This window comes from Phalacrocorax aristotelis, chromosome 4, assembly GCF_949628215.1.
Source record: "Phalacrocorax aristotelis chromosome 4, bGulAri2.1, whole genome shotgun sequence".
In the NCBI taxonomy this organism is placed as follows: Eukaryota; Metazoa; Chordata; class Aves; order Suliformes; family Phalacrocoracidae; genus Phalacrocorax; species Phalacrocorax aristotelis.
In genome coordinates, this window is record NC_134279.1 from 13,504,000 (window position 1) to 13,518,684 (window position 14,685).

Sequence of the window (14,685 nt, forward strand, 5' to 3'; positions counted from 1 at the left end):
GATGCTGTGCTATGTGTATTCAAGATCCTGCAACTCTGAGACATCTAAAACAAGTAGAACTAAAGTATTTGATTAATATTTAAACATAGCAAAACTGTCAAATATTGCAGCAGATAAGTTTCTCGGGCAAGATTTCCCTGACAGGATAGCAACCAACTTCCACTGAAAGGAGCCACTGATAGTTACTTGTATCCAGAGGGGGAGGAATCAGAGCCCTGGAGATCTACTTAGTTTTCTGCTTTCTGTGCACATAAAGGCAGAATACATAACAAGGTCACAACAGGCCAAAAATAGCAAATTTTCAAACAGTTGCAATTCAAATAGATACCAGATCTGCTGGAAAGCAAGCAACTTGACCAGCATGCAGAATTTCTGACGATCACTACATTTATAGCATTTTAAATTTTATGACCATTTCTCAAAAGTCAAGAAAAACATTAGGTACATACTTTTCAGCGTTTTCTACTTCTTCAGTAACAAAATTGAGGTAAAACCTAGAAAAGAGTTATAAAAGGTATTATAATGGCTTGGTAGATTTTGATTCTCTATTTCTTTTCCAAAGAATCAAAAAGATGCTTTTAGTTAAACACTGCTGTTAATTACAGTAGGCTTTGCAGTCCCATATTTGGATTAAGGAAAGTGTGAGATTTAACCTTCCCTCATCCCAACGCTCATGAAAGGAATTCCCAGAAAAGACAGCAAAGCAGGAAAAAGACAAAAGCTATGTAATGTCAGTGTGGAATGAAATTACATTGTTTCCCTGGCATACCAGGCAAATTATGGTTACTCTAATCCTATACACAAACGAACACGCACCCTCAAGCCTTATATTCTATTTGTGGCTGTAGCCTTTTACAATTTCAGGTTATATTGGCAAAAATTCTCATCAGGGTTCTCAGCAAGGACTTCTTAACAATGAAAATGAATGAAGCCTCAAAAAACCCAAACCCTCCTAAAGCCAGGATTTTGACACTTGTGTGTTATATACAATCACAAACCCAGGCTGCTAATCCTGCATGCTCTTGCACAACCCCCAGTACAGGTTGCACTCTGGTCGTATTCCAGCAGCGTGCAAGAGACAGCTATGTATGGGAATTCATAGGAACTAGTCACCAGGCACAGCCCTGCATACAAAGCAACCATAAGCCTCAAGGTCCCTGAACCCTCTGCTCTGCATTTGTTAGTGCTAGGTCTGTGCATCACTGGATCACACAGATGTGCCTGGCTCAGATACGGGCACACAGTCACATCCTGGCTAAATAAACAGTGCAGTCAATACAGTGCTTATGCTGGCTTTCTACTTTTAGGACAGATACAGGAAGACAAATGATATCTGATCCACCAGTGCTACAGTGAATAAACAAATGGTACCTGATCCAGTGAAAAGTCTGGGAGCTTTTCTCCATCACAAGTCTTGGACCAGAACTGGATTAGCAGAACAAGCTAGTGCTCGCTTTTTAAAACAAAAGTGTGATTTTGTGACCAAGTATAAAATTCTGTAAAACTAGATTTGCCATCTTATCAACCACCTCAGCACTTGTTTCTAAACTTGCTCGTGCAGAGTACAAAAGAAGGGGTTGGGATAGGTCGAAGGAGGGGTGGCTTCTGATGAGGAAGACATTCAGCTGCTTCTTTCTGGTTTTAGTCCTGCTTCTAGACAGAAGTAATATGACAGCCCTGCATCAGTCCTTTTATTGATGCAAAGACATGTTTCTTTGCATTCTTTGCTCTACTCGTCCTTTTCCACCCAGCATTTTATATACCTAATAGTCTACACTTGTTCTTGCAGGATGAACTCACACATATAAGCAATACTACCTTTGTTTTGTTCTTTAAAGGTGTAGCATTAAAAGTTAATAGTCTCATAGGCTATGCATAAAATTCTGCCCGCGTCCTGGGTCACACACAACACCAGCACTTACAACACTCCTTCACATTCAGCTTACTGGATTGATTTAGCCCCATGGAAGTGATAGTGCAAGGGTATTGACACTCCACTTAATGGTCTGCTGTTCTGTGCTCTGAGTCAATCAATTTGAGCTGGTGACAAAGATAAATAGGCAGCTGGGAAGAACTACTAGCCAAATTAGGTCTTTTCCTGCTAATTTCTTTTATAAGTGGCAAATAAGGACCTTGAAATAAAAGTCAGAAGGTGTAAAGGAAAAACAGAGATGATTTTTATTGTAGGGGTTTGGAACGTTAGGTGGAAAATGGAAAGAAATGACAGAAAAGCAACAGAATAACAGTACTTTTGATATAGCATTTCACAGTAACAAACTCTGCCTTGGTGATGAATAATGTTAAAGAGCTTTTAAAATTCTTTTCATACAAAAATGTACAATTAGGTTAACATTTTAAAAGTAAGACACCATCACATGCATCGATATGAGACAGAGGCGGTTATGTGAGAGAAAGAGGTAGAGACTGTCCACATAATGAGTTCGATTTCTCTGAGGCTTCAAAATGCCAGGATTTTTCTTATATATCTATCACAGATAAAGGCTTTGGACCCTCTTGGGTTTCACACACACACCATTTAATATAAAAGTTCTTTTCAGTACTTCAGTGTGCATGTTTATAATGCTCCTGCAACTGAGGAGTTACAGACAGGCAGAGAACTCAAATGCTTAGCCCACTGTCCCTCTGAATTTAATAAATAAAACCCTTATCCTCTCAGCCCTCACCTTTTGTGCAAGGTAAAGAACTTGGCTGCCTGTGAAGCTATGGAAAGGAAAGACCTGCAGACAAAGCTATCTCAAAACAAGCCCACTCTGGGCATTGTAGTCATCCCCCTGCCCAGTGCTGCTGCATGTGGGCACTGTGCAACGTGGAGCCCTCACTAAGCATGAATAAATGGTACGGCAGATTCGAAGAGTGGCAGCAGCTTTCAAACCAGTTGCTATGTTCTTTGGTGGGGGACAGGGAAAGAACTTGAAAGAAAGTTCTGAACAGGATACTTGAAGGCAGATTCTCATACCTTTGCTCACAAGTCAATAGGACATGACTTCTATGGAAGCCAGCTGCACTTCTTGCTGAGTGAGTTCCAATTCTCTTGGAGGAAGAGGCATAAGAATCTAGGTTTTTATCTTGTTTTGTGGTCTATAGTGGTGTTATCATGGTTTGCTTCTTATTTTTCAAATATTGTTTTTACAAAGCAAAGGCTGGGATCCACACAAGTGGGATAGAGATCCACAACTTTGTAACAGTCCATAGATTTTTTTCTTGTCATTACTAACTTGTTCAACAAAAATTAAAGCTTCATTATCCCTTTTATCCCTTTATCAAAATACCTAATGAAAATTTAAGATCATTCCTTTCTTGTTGCCTTTATCCCTAGTCTTAAGAATAGAAGTCTGATATTTTTAGTGTTCAGGGCACGTTTGCCTACCTTACACTGGAGAATAAAAATCTTCCTTTTGTAGAGCTGCTTGCAGAATAACTACTAAGGCATATGGAACAGTGGTGAGATCTACCTTTAATACATGATGTAGTCTGGCTAAAGACATAGAACATGCTACTCATTTCTTCATATAAACATAGATCTCTGTTAGAGCCTATTGGTGCCTGTTTTCAGGACAAATACATATGGGTTTCAACAACTTACCAGCCTGAATAGGCATACATTCCTGAATAGAAAGCAAGTGGTAATCCCATAATACTGGCATCATTCCCTGCAAAGGCATTTTTAAAGTGCTGCGTTTCTCCTGCAACATCAACAAAAACAATATTGAAAATAAGCTCTTCAGTCACCTCCTACTTTAAAACAAATAAATATATCACACCACGGAACATTTACTAAGCCAACAGTTCACTGACTTCAAGTTCTGCCCTTGACCTTAATTTCTGACCCAACCCTTGCAGCTTTAGTCTGCCAGCAATTGTAAAAGGTTTCATGGCATCCCCAGTCATGCAATAGCAGAATTTGACCTATTAGTTTTTTTTAAAGCATTCTAAGCTTGATGACACTCACTGCACTGTCATCTCCAGCAGTGACTTACATCAACGTGAAAGAGCAGAACAAGCTCCGTAGCTTTTGCTGTGGAAAATTTCACTTAACATTTTAATCAGAATGAACATTGCTAGCACTTCACTTACAACATTTTTAAGGAAAACAAACCCAATATCGTAAACATTTCTACCACTGAAAAATTTAGTAACTCCCTACTACATTATCATCAGTACTGTATTAATATTACACTAAGTAAGAATTACCTATCTATAAATGCAAACATGTAAGAGTTGTGTTACTCTCTTATTCATTTACAAGGTGCACTGTGGTTTATAAGACCTCCCTACAATATCCCAAATTTCCTGAGAAGCAATGATCCTTCACAGAGAAGAAGCAGGAATAAGCAAAATTCATTCAGACTTAAATTAGCAGTGGGTCAAATCCTCTACCCTTTACTCATTTTTTTACTGAGCCCTCAGTCAAAATTCCCACTGAAGTGGAGTCTTTTTGGGTAATGGAAGAGTTGTGGCCAGAGGAATGTCCCAGCGGGGAGTCAGGGACACTATCTGAGCTACTTAAGGGCCCCAAAACACTTCCAAACCTTGGTCTGGCCTGCTCCAAAAGCCTAGGAAAAAATGGGGTGGATGGGAACAGAGAGAAATTTTGCACGTGAAAGGAGGTGAGGAAAGAGGCATTGCAGCTGCCAGAAAGGAAGTAGAAAACATGAAAACAGAAATAGTGAATCAGCAGAGTGCTACACAGGAAAACTTTTATTTCAGAGTCTAATGCTAACCACAGAGAGCCACCTGTCCCTGAGAAACTGAGCTCACTGCAGAGTCTAATGCTGCGCTGTTGACCCAGATGGGAAGCTTTGTGAAGCATCATAAAAGTGTGTCCCCAGGGACAGAGCCAGCAACTGTGATAATTTTTTGTTAGATAAAATCTGCCACCGATTCATTAAAAAGTGCTCCCCATTCTGACCCATAGCGCTGAATGGCTCCCTGTGCTTTGTGTAGTTATTGTCTAGTGTTATTGTAACAAGAGTGAGCTGGGGCTTGTCACCATCTCACACCTGCTGCTGATAGGGCCATAATGGAAAAGCCTCTTCAGATAGCTGAGTATATGCCAGTGAAAAGGGTTTCTCTGCCAGCACGGCTTTACCCAAACGATGCCCAGAGAGCCACAGGAAGGCCTGTGCAGTCATGACCATGCCGGATGCTGCTGGGGAAAACAAAGGTGTGTTTTGACACTCCTTGCTTATGCAGCAACATTGATAAAGTCTGTAGAGTAAATTCTGGCCCTCCAACGTCTTCCGCTTTGCTTTCCTATGCTTGGGTTAGTCCCAGACTTGCCTTTAGCTGTATTCTGTCATTCTGTATGCTTTAGTTTTTCACTTGGAAGTAGTAAAGCATGCATGCACCATGAGCATCTAGTGCTTGCATGCAGGAAGCCCATGAAAGCAATAGCTAACTGCCGTTTCTCTTGCCAGTACGGCACCTTTAACTTCACAATTTACACACCAAAGTGGTAGAACAGCATCCACAATACTGTTTCTTTCACATATTACGCTGTTCTGAGCCCCCTTTGCCACCACATACCCAGTACCAAACAGGACTAGGCACTAGCCCTGCTAAAGGAGACATATTCTGCCTCAACTAGGCATGCGCTTTGGGGAGGGGTATACCCGTCTGTCATTAAAACCCATCTGCCCTTTTCACAAAGTTCATGCTGAAAGCAAATTACAGAGAAGAGCAATCCTGCCGCTCATTTGAAAACGGAGTCTGATCTGACTAGACTCATTGGCATGCTGAAGGAAATACCAGTTCATCCCAGTGTAGTTCCACTTCTAATCGATTACATGACAGTACAGAGCTTCAGTTAAACAAGCACAGACTAATTAAGAGATTTTTGCTGCTATAAGCATTATTTGGTGGAGGAAGATGGGGAAAGACTAGGGAGGGTAAAGATAAAAGTACTTTAAAAGCATTTACTTTTAATTTCATACCTTTAATTAGCTGGATAACTCCAGGGACTATAATTATCAGAATTGCTACAAGCTTGCAAAAGGTAAGGAAAATCTGAATGCGGGCACTCCAGCTGACACTCGTGCTATTCAGGACCATCACCAGCGCTGCAAGGGGAAAAACAGAAGTCAGAGAGAAATACTCACGCTGCTGAAATTGCCACAAAACTCTGCCAGCAGAGAGGCCACACACACAATAGATCCTGAATCATTAAAAGAAATACACCCCAATATCCTTCTCCAGCTGCTGTCCTTGCACAAAACACTTGAGCTGAGCACCTCTGTCTGACGAACTGTGCGGCCCATCCGTCTCTCCGTTCTCTGCCTGGCTCCCTCCGCACCAAACTACAGCTTAATTTGCCCAAAATCATTAGCTGTTGGTAGATGATGGGCTGCCAAGACCCTGCCTTGGATGAAAGAAATTAATTGCCCATCCCTCATCACTCCAGATTTCTGTATCAGTGCTGTTTTGAGTAAATATTTGCATTTTCAGAAAATAATATGAGTATTAATTGTTATTGAACTTCCTCACCCCCATTAATGCCCCACATAAATTTGTTACTCACTACTTTATTTAATCCTGCGCCTCTTTTTCACTTTTTGTCCTCCCTTATTGCCATACCACCAGAGATGCAGAAGGACTAGAGTGCAAGTAATATGCCTGTCCCTGCCAGGCATTGGTGAATTAACAGAGACTTTTCACTTCTTGAAAACAAAGTCCAGGTCTGCGCCTTACCAACATGTAGAGAGATAGGTGAGAAGGGCTTTTACATCCTGCTTGCTCGGCTTGCATCTCCTTCTGGGTCAGGGAGAGCATCTTCTGGCCTTTACTATAGCACTGACCAACAATAGTGCCGTAGGTCTTATCATCTAACTGCCAGTTACTCTAGCTTATTTAAACAATTACCCTGGCAAAACAGAATGAGTAAAGGAGTTCAGGTATTAAAAAAAAAATAATTACCCAGAAAACAGAAAATGTAAGTCTAGATAAAAAGTTCCTTTTCCCCTCTGCTGCAGGGAAAGGCAGACATAGTCAAACAAGCTTGCTCACTCATCTTCTTTCTTGCCATCATATGGAGCTAATGAATTAGCTCCTCATCACAGTCCCCCCATACTTCAAACTCTCTCAAGAGCACCAGGTTGTCTGTATCATCAGCCATACCACACATCTTGGGATGCCTAAAAACACAAGTTGCTATCTCCCGCCAGAGTCCAGTTTGTGTGAGCTAGCATCGTAAATTTGGCAGGGTACAAGCTTTCTGGCAGCAAAACCCACTGATTTATCCCAAGTCTTTATACAGATTCTGTTCACTGGCAAGGCCAAAAAATATATAATTAAAAAAATCTTATCAGTTCAAACCAAAAGTTGTTTTGGTTTAACAGAAAAAAGAGAAAATTCCAAGTAATCTGGATTCCAATGTATTTTTTAGGTTTTTTAATAAAATAGAAATTCCAGACAAAATATAAAAAGTATTTTCTGGAATTTTTATTTGGGAATGAGAGGGCCTCACTCCCAAATGAACAATTTAGCAAAGTCAACATAAACTCACAATATCACTTAATGTGAATTTCTCACCAAAAAAGTCTTAAAAGTCAAAATGTTTTTCCAGTTTTGTATTTCACCATATTTCAGAACTGAGGCCTTCTTTTCTAAGTCTCAAAGAAATCACTTGGACTTCTGGAAAGTATCACTTAAGATCCAAATACTTATTTTTTTGCTTTATTATATCTGTGTATACCTATACTAGGCAGGAAACAGGAAATCCCTGGGGCCTGATTCATTACTCTCTTGCCCCAACACCACACTGACATATCTTATTTGAAGGCTGAAAGATCCCTTTGGGTTGCTGCTGAATATTAGCACTGATTGATGCTCTCCTTCTTTTCCTAGGGCTTGATTAGCAGGAAGGTTAACAACTGTCATTTAAGCAAAATATATTTAAAATATTAATTTGACCAAAAGTGTTTAAGATATAAAGAAAATCCAGTGCCATAAACAAGCACCAGTTTATTCCAAATTTCCGAGAAAGTTCAGGATATCGTACTTTTCCTTCACAGAAGACGAAGTCCAAGCAGGGACCAGGCCACAAGAAAAAGTCAAGGAAGAGTTTTTATGTGTAAGAAAGTATCTGCAATTTGACATCCAGCTTATTCAGAGTTCAAGATCGGTCTGTTACCTTATACAGGACAGAATAGGCCATGTGAGCACCCTGCCTGCAGAGAGCCCTCCTTGAGGTTTTCTAATGCATTGGTTTCACCTTCCTCATGCATATATGAGAATGTCACTGGATGGCAAACTAGTATGAAAACTAATGTCATCTCACACAGAAAGTCATAACCTTCTTTGCTGGCCAGCCACAAACAAATCACAAGCCCCAGATCTGTATAAGAGCTCCAGTGGCTTGCAAGAGAAAAAAATGCAGGCTGGTATTTTCATGAAGACAGCGGGCTTGTGAGGAGGCTGTGTTAAAGCCTTCTCCATCCCCAACTGTGAGTTCAAGCCAGCTAAATGTTTCATCTGAGGCTTTCTAATCAACTAGTGCAAGCAAAATGGACACAGCAAGGACCTTCATTTAATCAGGAAGCTGAAGGGACGCTATACCTGCAGTCAGCCCAGTGCACATGCGATAGTTTTGATGGTCCTCTATAAGAGTAAGTCCCTTGCAGAGTTGGACGCTGCACATATATAGTAGTTCAGGTTGCAGGGCTAAGACTTAAGTACTTAGAAGATTTGAGACCAATTTGGTATATTTTAGAATTTCATTTTATTGGACTTAATAGGCTACAAGAATTTACAGACATCTTATAATATTTAGTCTTAGCAGTTCTGTGTGCATAACAAACATACGGGGATGTGGGGCTTATACTGCTACCATGTATCAGCACCATACTGGTTGTGTTGGCAGCTGGATAGTAAAAGGCAACGGAGAAGAGAGTGATGAAGAAAGCTGCTACAGAGCAGGAAAAGAATATGACAACTGTGCCAGGATTCAAGAAGGAAATTACATCCTGGGACTATGGTCATTATTCAGCACCTATTCTATGAATAGGGCCTTTTAGAGATACTTCAGGTAAGTGATGCAGACACTCTGATACAAGATCACAGCGAAGAGCAGAAGGAAGCAGCAACTCCCCAGACAAAAGGACAATGAAAGGAGAACTCATCTCTAACTTTGCTAACTAAAAGTCAGGCATCTAGTGTGGCTGCACCCTCAATGAAGAGACAGTTATCTTCAGAGGATGAATAACAACACCTCTTTCAGACGCCTATTTGAGATGAGATTAGTTGCCTTCAGGAAGTATCTCTTTCCATCTTTATCCACTAACTCTACGGGGAACATGGACAATTACCTTAAACTAAACATCTAACTGAAAGCGAGATGAATCCTAACCGAGAGGAGTACGGAGGGAGAACAAAACAGGGTTCATGAACAATCAAACACAAGGGTAACACCAATCATGTTGCCTTTCACAATCTTTTTCCTTCACACAGCCACAGCTATAGATGGATAACAAAATCTAATGGGAGAAGCAGCAGTAAGCATTACATCCTGGCCTACTTTTCCAGAATGTATGTACCATTGCCTCAGCAGGAAACCAAGGGAACTGCCCTCCCCTAACTTGTCAGGCATTCACTTGTCAGGGTCAAGGCATTCACACAAAGCAAAAAATACCCTCAATTTGCAGATCCTAATGCATCAATTAAAATGAAGACACAGGAGGCACAAAAGCACCCATCAGAGCAGCTTTTGCTACCCCTGCAAGCCAAGAGATGTCTTAAGTTAAATTTCTTGTCTCAAAACTGTCAGCAGTAGAGAGTAACATCTGCAACATCTTCCACGATGGGGGTGGGGGTGGGTGGGAAGGCAACTAACTATAGACTCACATACACACCAAATTTAGGCCAATAAAGTTTTGGGCTGCAGTATTTGCCAGCAAGCACCAATAGATCTGTACAGCTGACCTTGGTTTTCAAGCATAATATTGCCTCTAACAGCCATGGTTTGGGGTATTTGTGGTTTTTTGGCAGACGTCCAAAAAAAGGAGAAAATTATACATTATTGCAGCATAAAATGCCTAAAATACATATGAATTAGTACAAAAACTTTAAAAATGTGCAAGTTGGTAACTTGCTTTCAGTCTCACAGTTTTTAATAGCTGAAACCTGTTTATCTGCTTTCTGATAAGGAGGCCAAGTGAAAAGATTAGAACAGGCTTAGTTATGATTGTGTGTCTATTCAGGTTACATATTGGTAGTAGAGTTCAATACCTTTACACAGTATAATTTATCCCTTCCTGTTATGAATATATTTAAGCCTTCCATTAGGAGAAGAATTAAAAGATATAAATAAAGCAATATATGAATATGGGGGAGTTTTTTGTACTATCACCATGCTTTGCAATACGGTGTTTCTTCACTGGAAGAAATAAATATGGAGTAGTCTACCAGCTTTGACTTAAAGATAGAAATGAATTTTTAACTCATTCACCTAAAAAGACCATTTTCAGCATCAGAACAAAGGCGGACGGCATCTTTTCTGCTTCGTGTTCTGGGGCTGTTGTGTCCAGCTCAAGCAAAGTTGGGCATTTAGAAGGCCTCAACTCCTGTTGCATTTTCTTCAGCTGTCCATCCCTATGCTGGGGCACATCCAGGTTCTCTCTCCTCTTCCTGGCCACTTATTTTCATAAAAATTGTAGTAAGTAGATATCTCTGAGATGTCTGCTCTTCTCTCAGGTACAGCTACATTGACCGAGTTTAGAAAAAGTTTATGGCAGACTGACAGATAGACAAAGATGTGCATATCCAGTATTTGCCTAGGTTTTTCTCCTCACGGAGATTTGCTTGAGAAATACCAAGTGAATTAAAGTGATTTCTCAATTTGAAAAGAACAGGCAGCCTTTGCTTCAGAGGTTCAGAAAGCTGGGTTATCTGAAGAGAACCTCCACACAAGCATCACTCTACTGAGCCACTGAAGGGTTTGGACTTTTTGGTTGGTTGTTTTTATTAAAAAAAAAAAGCAGCACACCATATTGTGGAACAGAAAATTTGCTTCTACAGATTGTTCAAAATTGCTCAGAATAGATGTGATTTTGAGGGAAATTTTGTGCCCAGCACATTCCTTCTCCCTATAAATAATAAACCAAGAATGAGGTATTTTAAAGGTCACCATCTCCAGTAGCTCCATTTTAGTTCTCATCTAATCTACATCATCTCTGCAGCACCGTCGTTCCTTTTTCACCACAGAGGCATCTAGTGGAATAATGGGGAGCAGAATGGGCTGTAGCCCCTCTACAAGAAGTACCTGTTTGCAGCCTGTAGAGAAGCAACCAAATTTGCTACTCCCCATCATAATCCCGATTGCATCTATCTCGGGCAACCTTTTAATAATAGCCTTAAATTGCAGAAACTGAGGTTTAGGTGGGAAAAAAAAAAATGAGAAAAGCTGTCTTGTGTCAAGGATAGAAAAAACTAGGCTATTGTATTAGGTGAGACTTTAGACACTCCCTCACTGGAGGTTTTTAAGCCCAGTTTAGACAAACATCTGTCAGAAATTGTTCAGATATGCTGTTGTATGTGTATGTGTTTGGGGGCAGAGATCACCTGGAGATTTTTCAAAATAATTTCCTGCCCTTTCTAGTATGATCAGAAATGACAAGGTAAAACTACAGAGCAAACTTTCACCCAAGGACAGAGTTTAACAGTGCTTCCCACTACCTTTCCCCCTGCACTATAAAGACAGATACGCAGTGAGCACTCTGTCATGAGGCACAGGAATGCACAGGAGGGAGAAGACGACAAAAGGCACGTCAGTTCACTTTCTGATTAACTTAAAATTTTCAGTGGAAGCAAACATTACCTTTGGCACCATTAAGTTGGATTATAAGATCTTCAGGGCTCCAAAGTGTCTGTTCAGCTCAACAATATCTTATTCTTACCCATCATTCTGCCTACGTGCATAATACAAAACATTCACAACAATTACCACCATGACAGCTAATTCTTACCATAGAAGTATAACAGTCATACACTCTGGATTCCCTAAGTTTAAGTGTAGCATATGATCAAACACAACTACAAATTAAACTCCACTGTAGAGCATACTGCAAAGAATAGACTGACACGTCACTGTTTTCCTCAGCATTGTCCCATTCACCATTACAAACTTTCTGCAAGAATCCCTTCTTTCGGTGAGATGACAACTCATCCTATCTGTGCTATACAGACCCGCACTTGCCATAGGAGCAGTCTGCTGTGAACTCCTCTCTCCCTTTAGGCTGTAATTATTTCAGTATAATTCCACGCCCCCTACAATGCTACTTCTTTGTTTAATTACTTTGCAAAGCCCTGGCTTATCACACAGATTTTCAATTAAATTAAAAGCAATAAAAATCTATTTCAAATTGTTCACTTATTGTGCTTGAATCATATGCACTTAAGAAAATGCTTTTATGGAGACTTCACTTAATATTCCTTCTGTCTCAGTGACCTTGAAGTTACCGAACATCTGTTTCACCCTTACCTTGCACTAAAGTATTTCAGACAGATGTAGCTATAAAAAGTCATTGACCTAAAAATTCAAGCCCTTAATTCAATTACTCCTATGAAACCTATGGTTTGTGCATAATTAATTTAGAAAGAAATGTGGTGACATACCGATTTTTTTAACACTCCTGGCAGAAGTGAACTCTTAACAAGAGAGCACCTACAAAAAGCCACAGTAACCTGGAGACTGGAAATTTCAGTTTCAATTGAACTCCCTGCCCCAAAGAAAAAAAAAAAGTCGTCTGAACCTATTATTGTGCAAAACTGAAGGGGTCTCCTGTGTGCCTTTGATCATTCGGCATGTCCCAATTCCTTTTACTTCTGATATGTGCACTGGCCAAATTGAAAGGAACAGTATGTTACTAATTACTCAGGTCTAGTCTGCACTCTCCTCCCAGCACAGCTGAATGCGAATGTGTGCGCACGTGTGCAAGGAGCATCATCACCAGCGATCAGACAGAACTGGAAACAAGCCTCTAGCGTTACAGGCGCACAGCTCTAGAGTCACATTCTCATCACAATTTGTGCCTTCCCATTTCACACAGCCTCTCACACCAGCCCAGGTACACTGTAAAGCTCCTGGTCTCTGAGTAGCCTCCCTCCTTCCACTGGCATTTATTGTTTCTCTGTAGCCCTAAATGGTCCCTTTTACACTAATTGCAAAGGTAGCAAGAGTAGGACAAGCTGCTGGTAACAGACATGCATTTTCACTGTGCCATACACCCTGCTCCCAAAGGCATCAGTTAGGTTCCAGCTTTCTGAACCACAAGTGCCTCACAAAGTTGTATTGCTACGAAGGACAGAGTGGGACTAGGGAAGATGATCTCATGTTGCCAGTGCTCCACTCAAGAGAACTACATTTCTTCATGGCATCATACTTGGCACTCAACTGCCTCCTAAAAGAGAGGTAGAGCAAAGCACTTAAAATCAGGTAATCATTCTTCCATATCTCTGGCAGTGGCTCACCATCTCTTAGGGACTGAAATTGCTTCCACAAAAGTAATGAGAGTTCTGCCATTAATTCAAGTGGCAAGAGAATAAGCCTTGGCAATAGATTTTCCCTGCCATTAATAAAGTCTGCTATCCTTTTTACTACTGCGTATGTTCACAAACACACACACTCAGGCAAAAAGTCATGCTGATGCCCTTGGCATTGGATGCACAGTCATTCTGTAATGATTCACATCAAACAACTACCTGATCAGTCTGTGATTACTTGGTTTTTTTTTCAATTTACATCAACTTACCCTCGCCTGAAACCTAAAATTGGATACTTACTGATGCCAACAGCTGTAATAAGTTTAATCGCAAGTTCTGGGATTTCACACTGCATAAAGAAAGGTTCCAAAATGTAACGTCCAAATGCCAATGATATCACTGCTGTGGCAGCAGGGCTAGAGTAAAAACAACAATAAAAACAAAAAATCACAAAATTAATCTGCAATAGTACATAGATAATATTCTTCTGGGATCATGCTGGAACTTCGCTATCACAGAATTGTGAATCATACTTAATTTTGGTGACCCTTTGTAACTATGCTCCATGTAGCATGATTTCTGAATGTAGCAGGAAAGCAAGAGCAGTTTAGCTTTGCTCAGTGGTTCTGATCTTGACAGCAACATTTCTTACTAGGATTGCTCTTAGAACTTCCATGTTGTGAAGCAGCCATAAACAGAAAGGAAAGGTATCAATAGAAATCTTCATCCACTCACTTGAAGTGAGTGTGGCCAGAATTAGATCACATGGGCAAAACCCTGAGTAGAAGTCATTGACTGAATTTTAGTGGCCAGGTATATCTCACCCCTCAGAGACACAAGCAAATTAATTTCAATCAAGCTGAGAAATCTGCTTTACTGAGTATCCAAAACCAACCCAAGTCTGTTATTAAAATCTGAGACAATGCGAAAAATGAAAGTGGGATATCCTAAAATGCAAACAGAACTTGCTCCTTTTATTGACCAACAACTTCCTAGCACTGCAAGTGAGAGCAAAGTACAGAAAGCACCTACCATGAAACAAAGAAACGTGAAGAAAGGCAGGCATGCAGTTGTTGCATTTACAAATTTGGAATGCTCATAATATTCATACAGCCTTGCTCTTTGAGACAAGCTAAATGTTTGCCAGAAACCTTAGCAATGACATATATTAACAGCAAATTACCCTGTGCC

General features: G+C 40.4%; 1 protein-coding gene across 5 annotated transcripts in view; it reads right to left on the bottom strand.

Moving 5' to 3' along the window:
• The window catches only part of SLC7A11 (solute carrier family 7 member 11), a 331,830-nt gene that overhangs the window by 40,342 nt on the left and 276,803 nt on the right, over positions 1-14,685 (bottom strand). For all 5 annotated transcript variants that reach the window (XM_075090270.1, XM_075090273.1, XM_075090274.1 and 2 more), the window contains 4 exons: positions 13,795-13,910; positions 5,955-6,080; positions 3,605-3,704; positions 450-494 (listed from right to left, as the gene is read on the bottom strand). In XM_075090270.1, the coding sequence (XP_074946371.1) occupies positions 450-494; positions 3,605-3,704; positions 5,955-6,080; positions 13,795-13,910 (387 nt within the window). The remainder of the gene's footprint in view (positions 1-449; positions 495-3,604; positions 3,705-5,954; positions 6,081-13,794; positions 13,911-14,685) is intronic.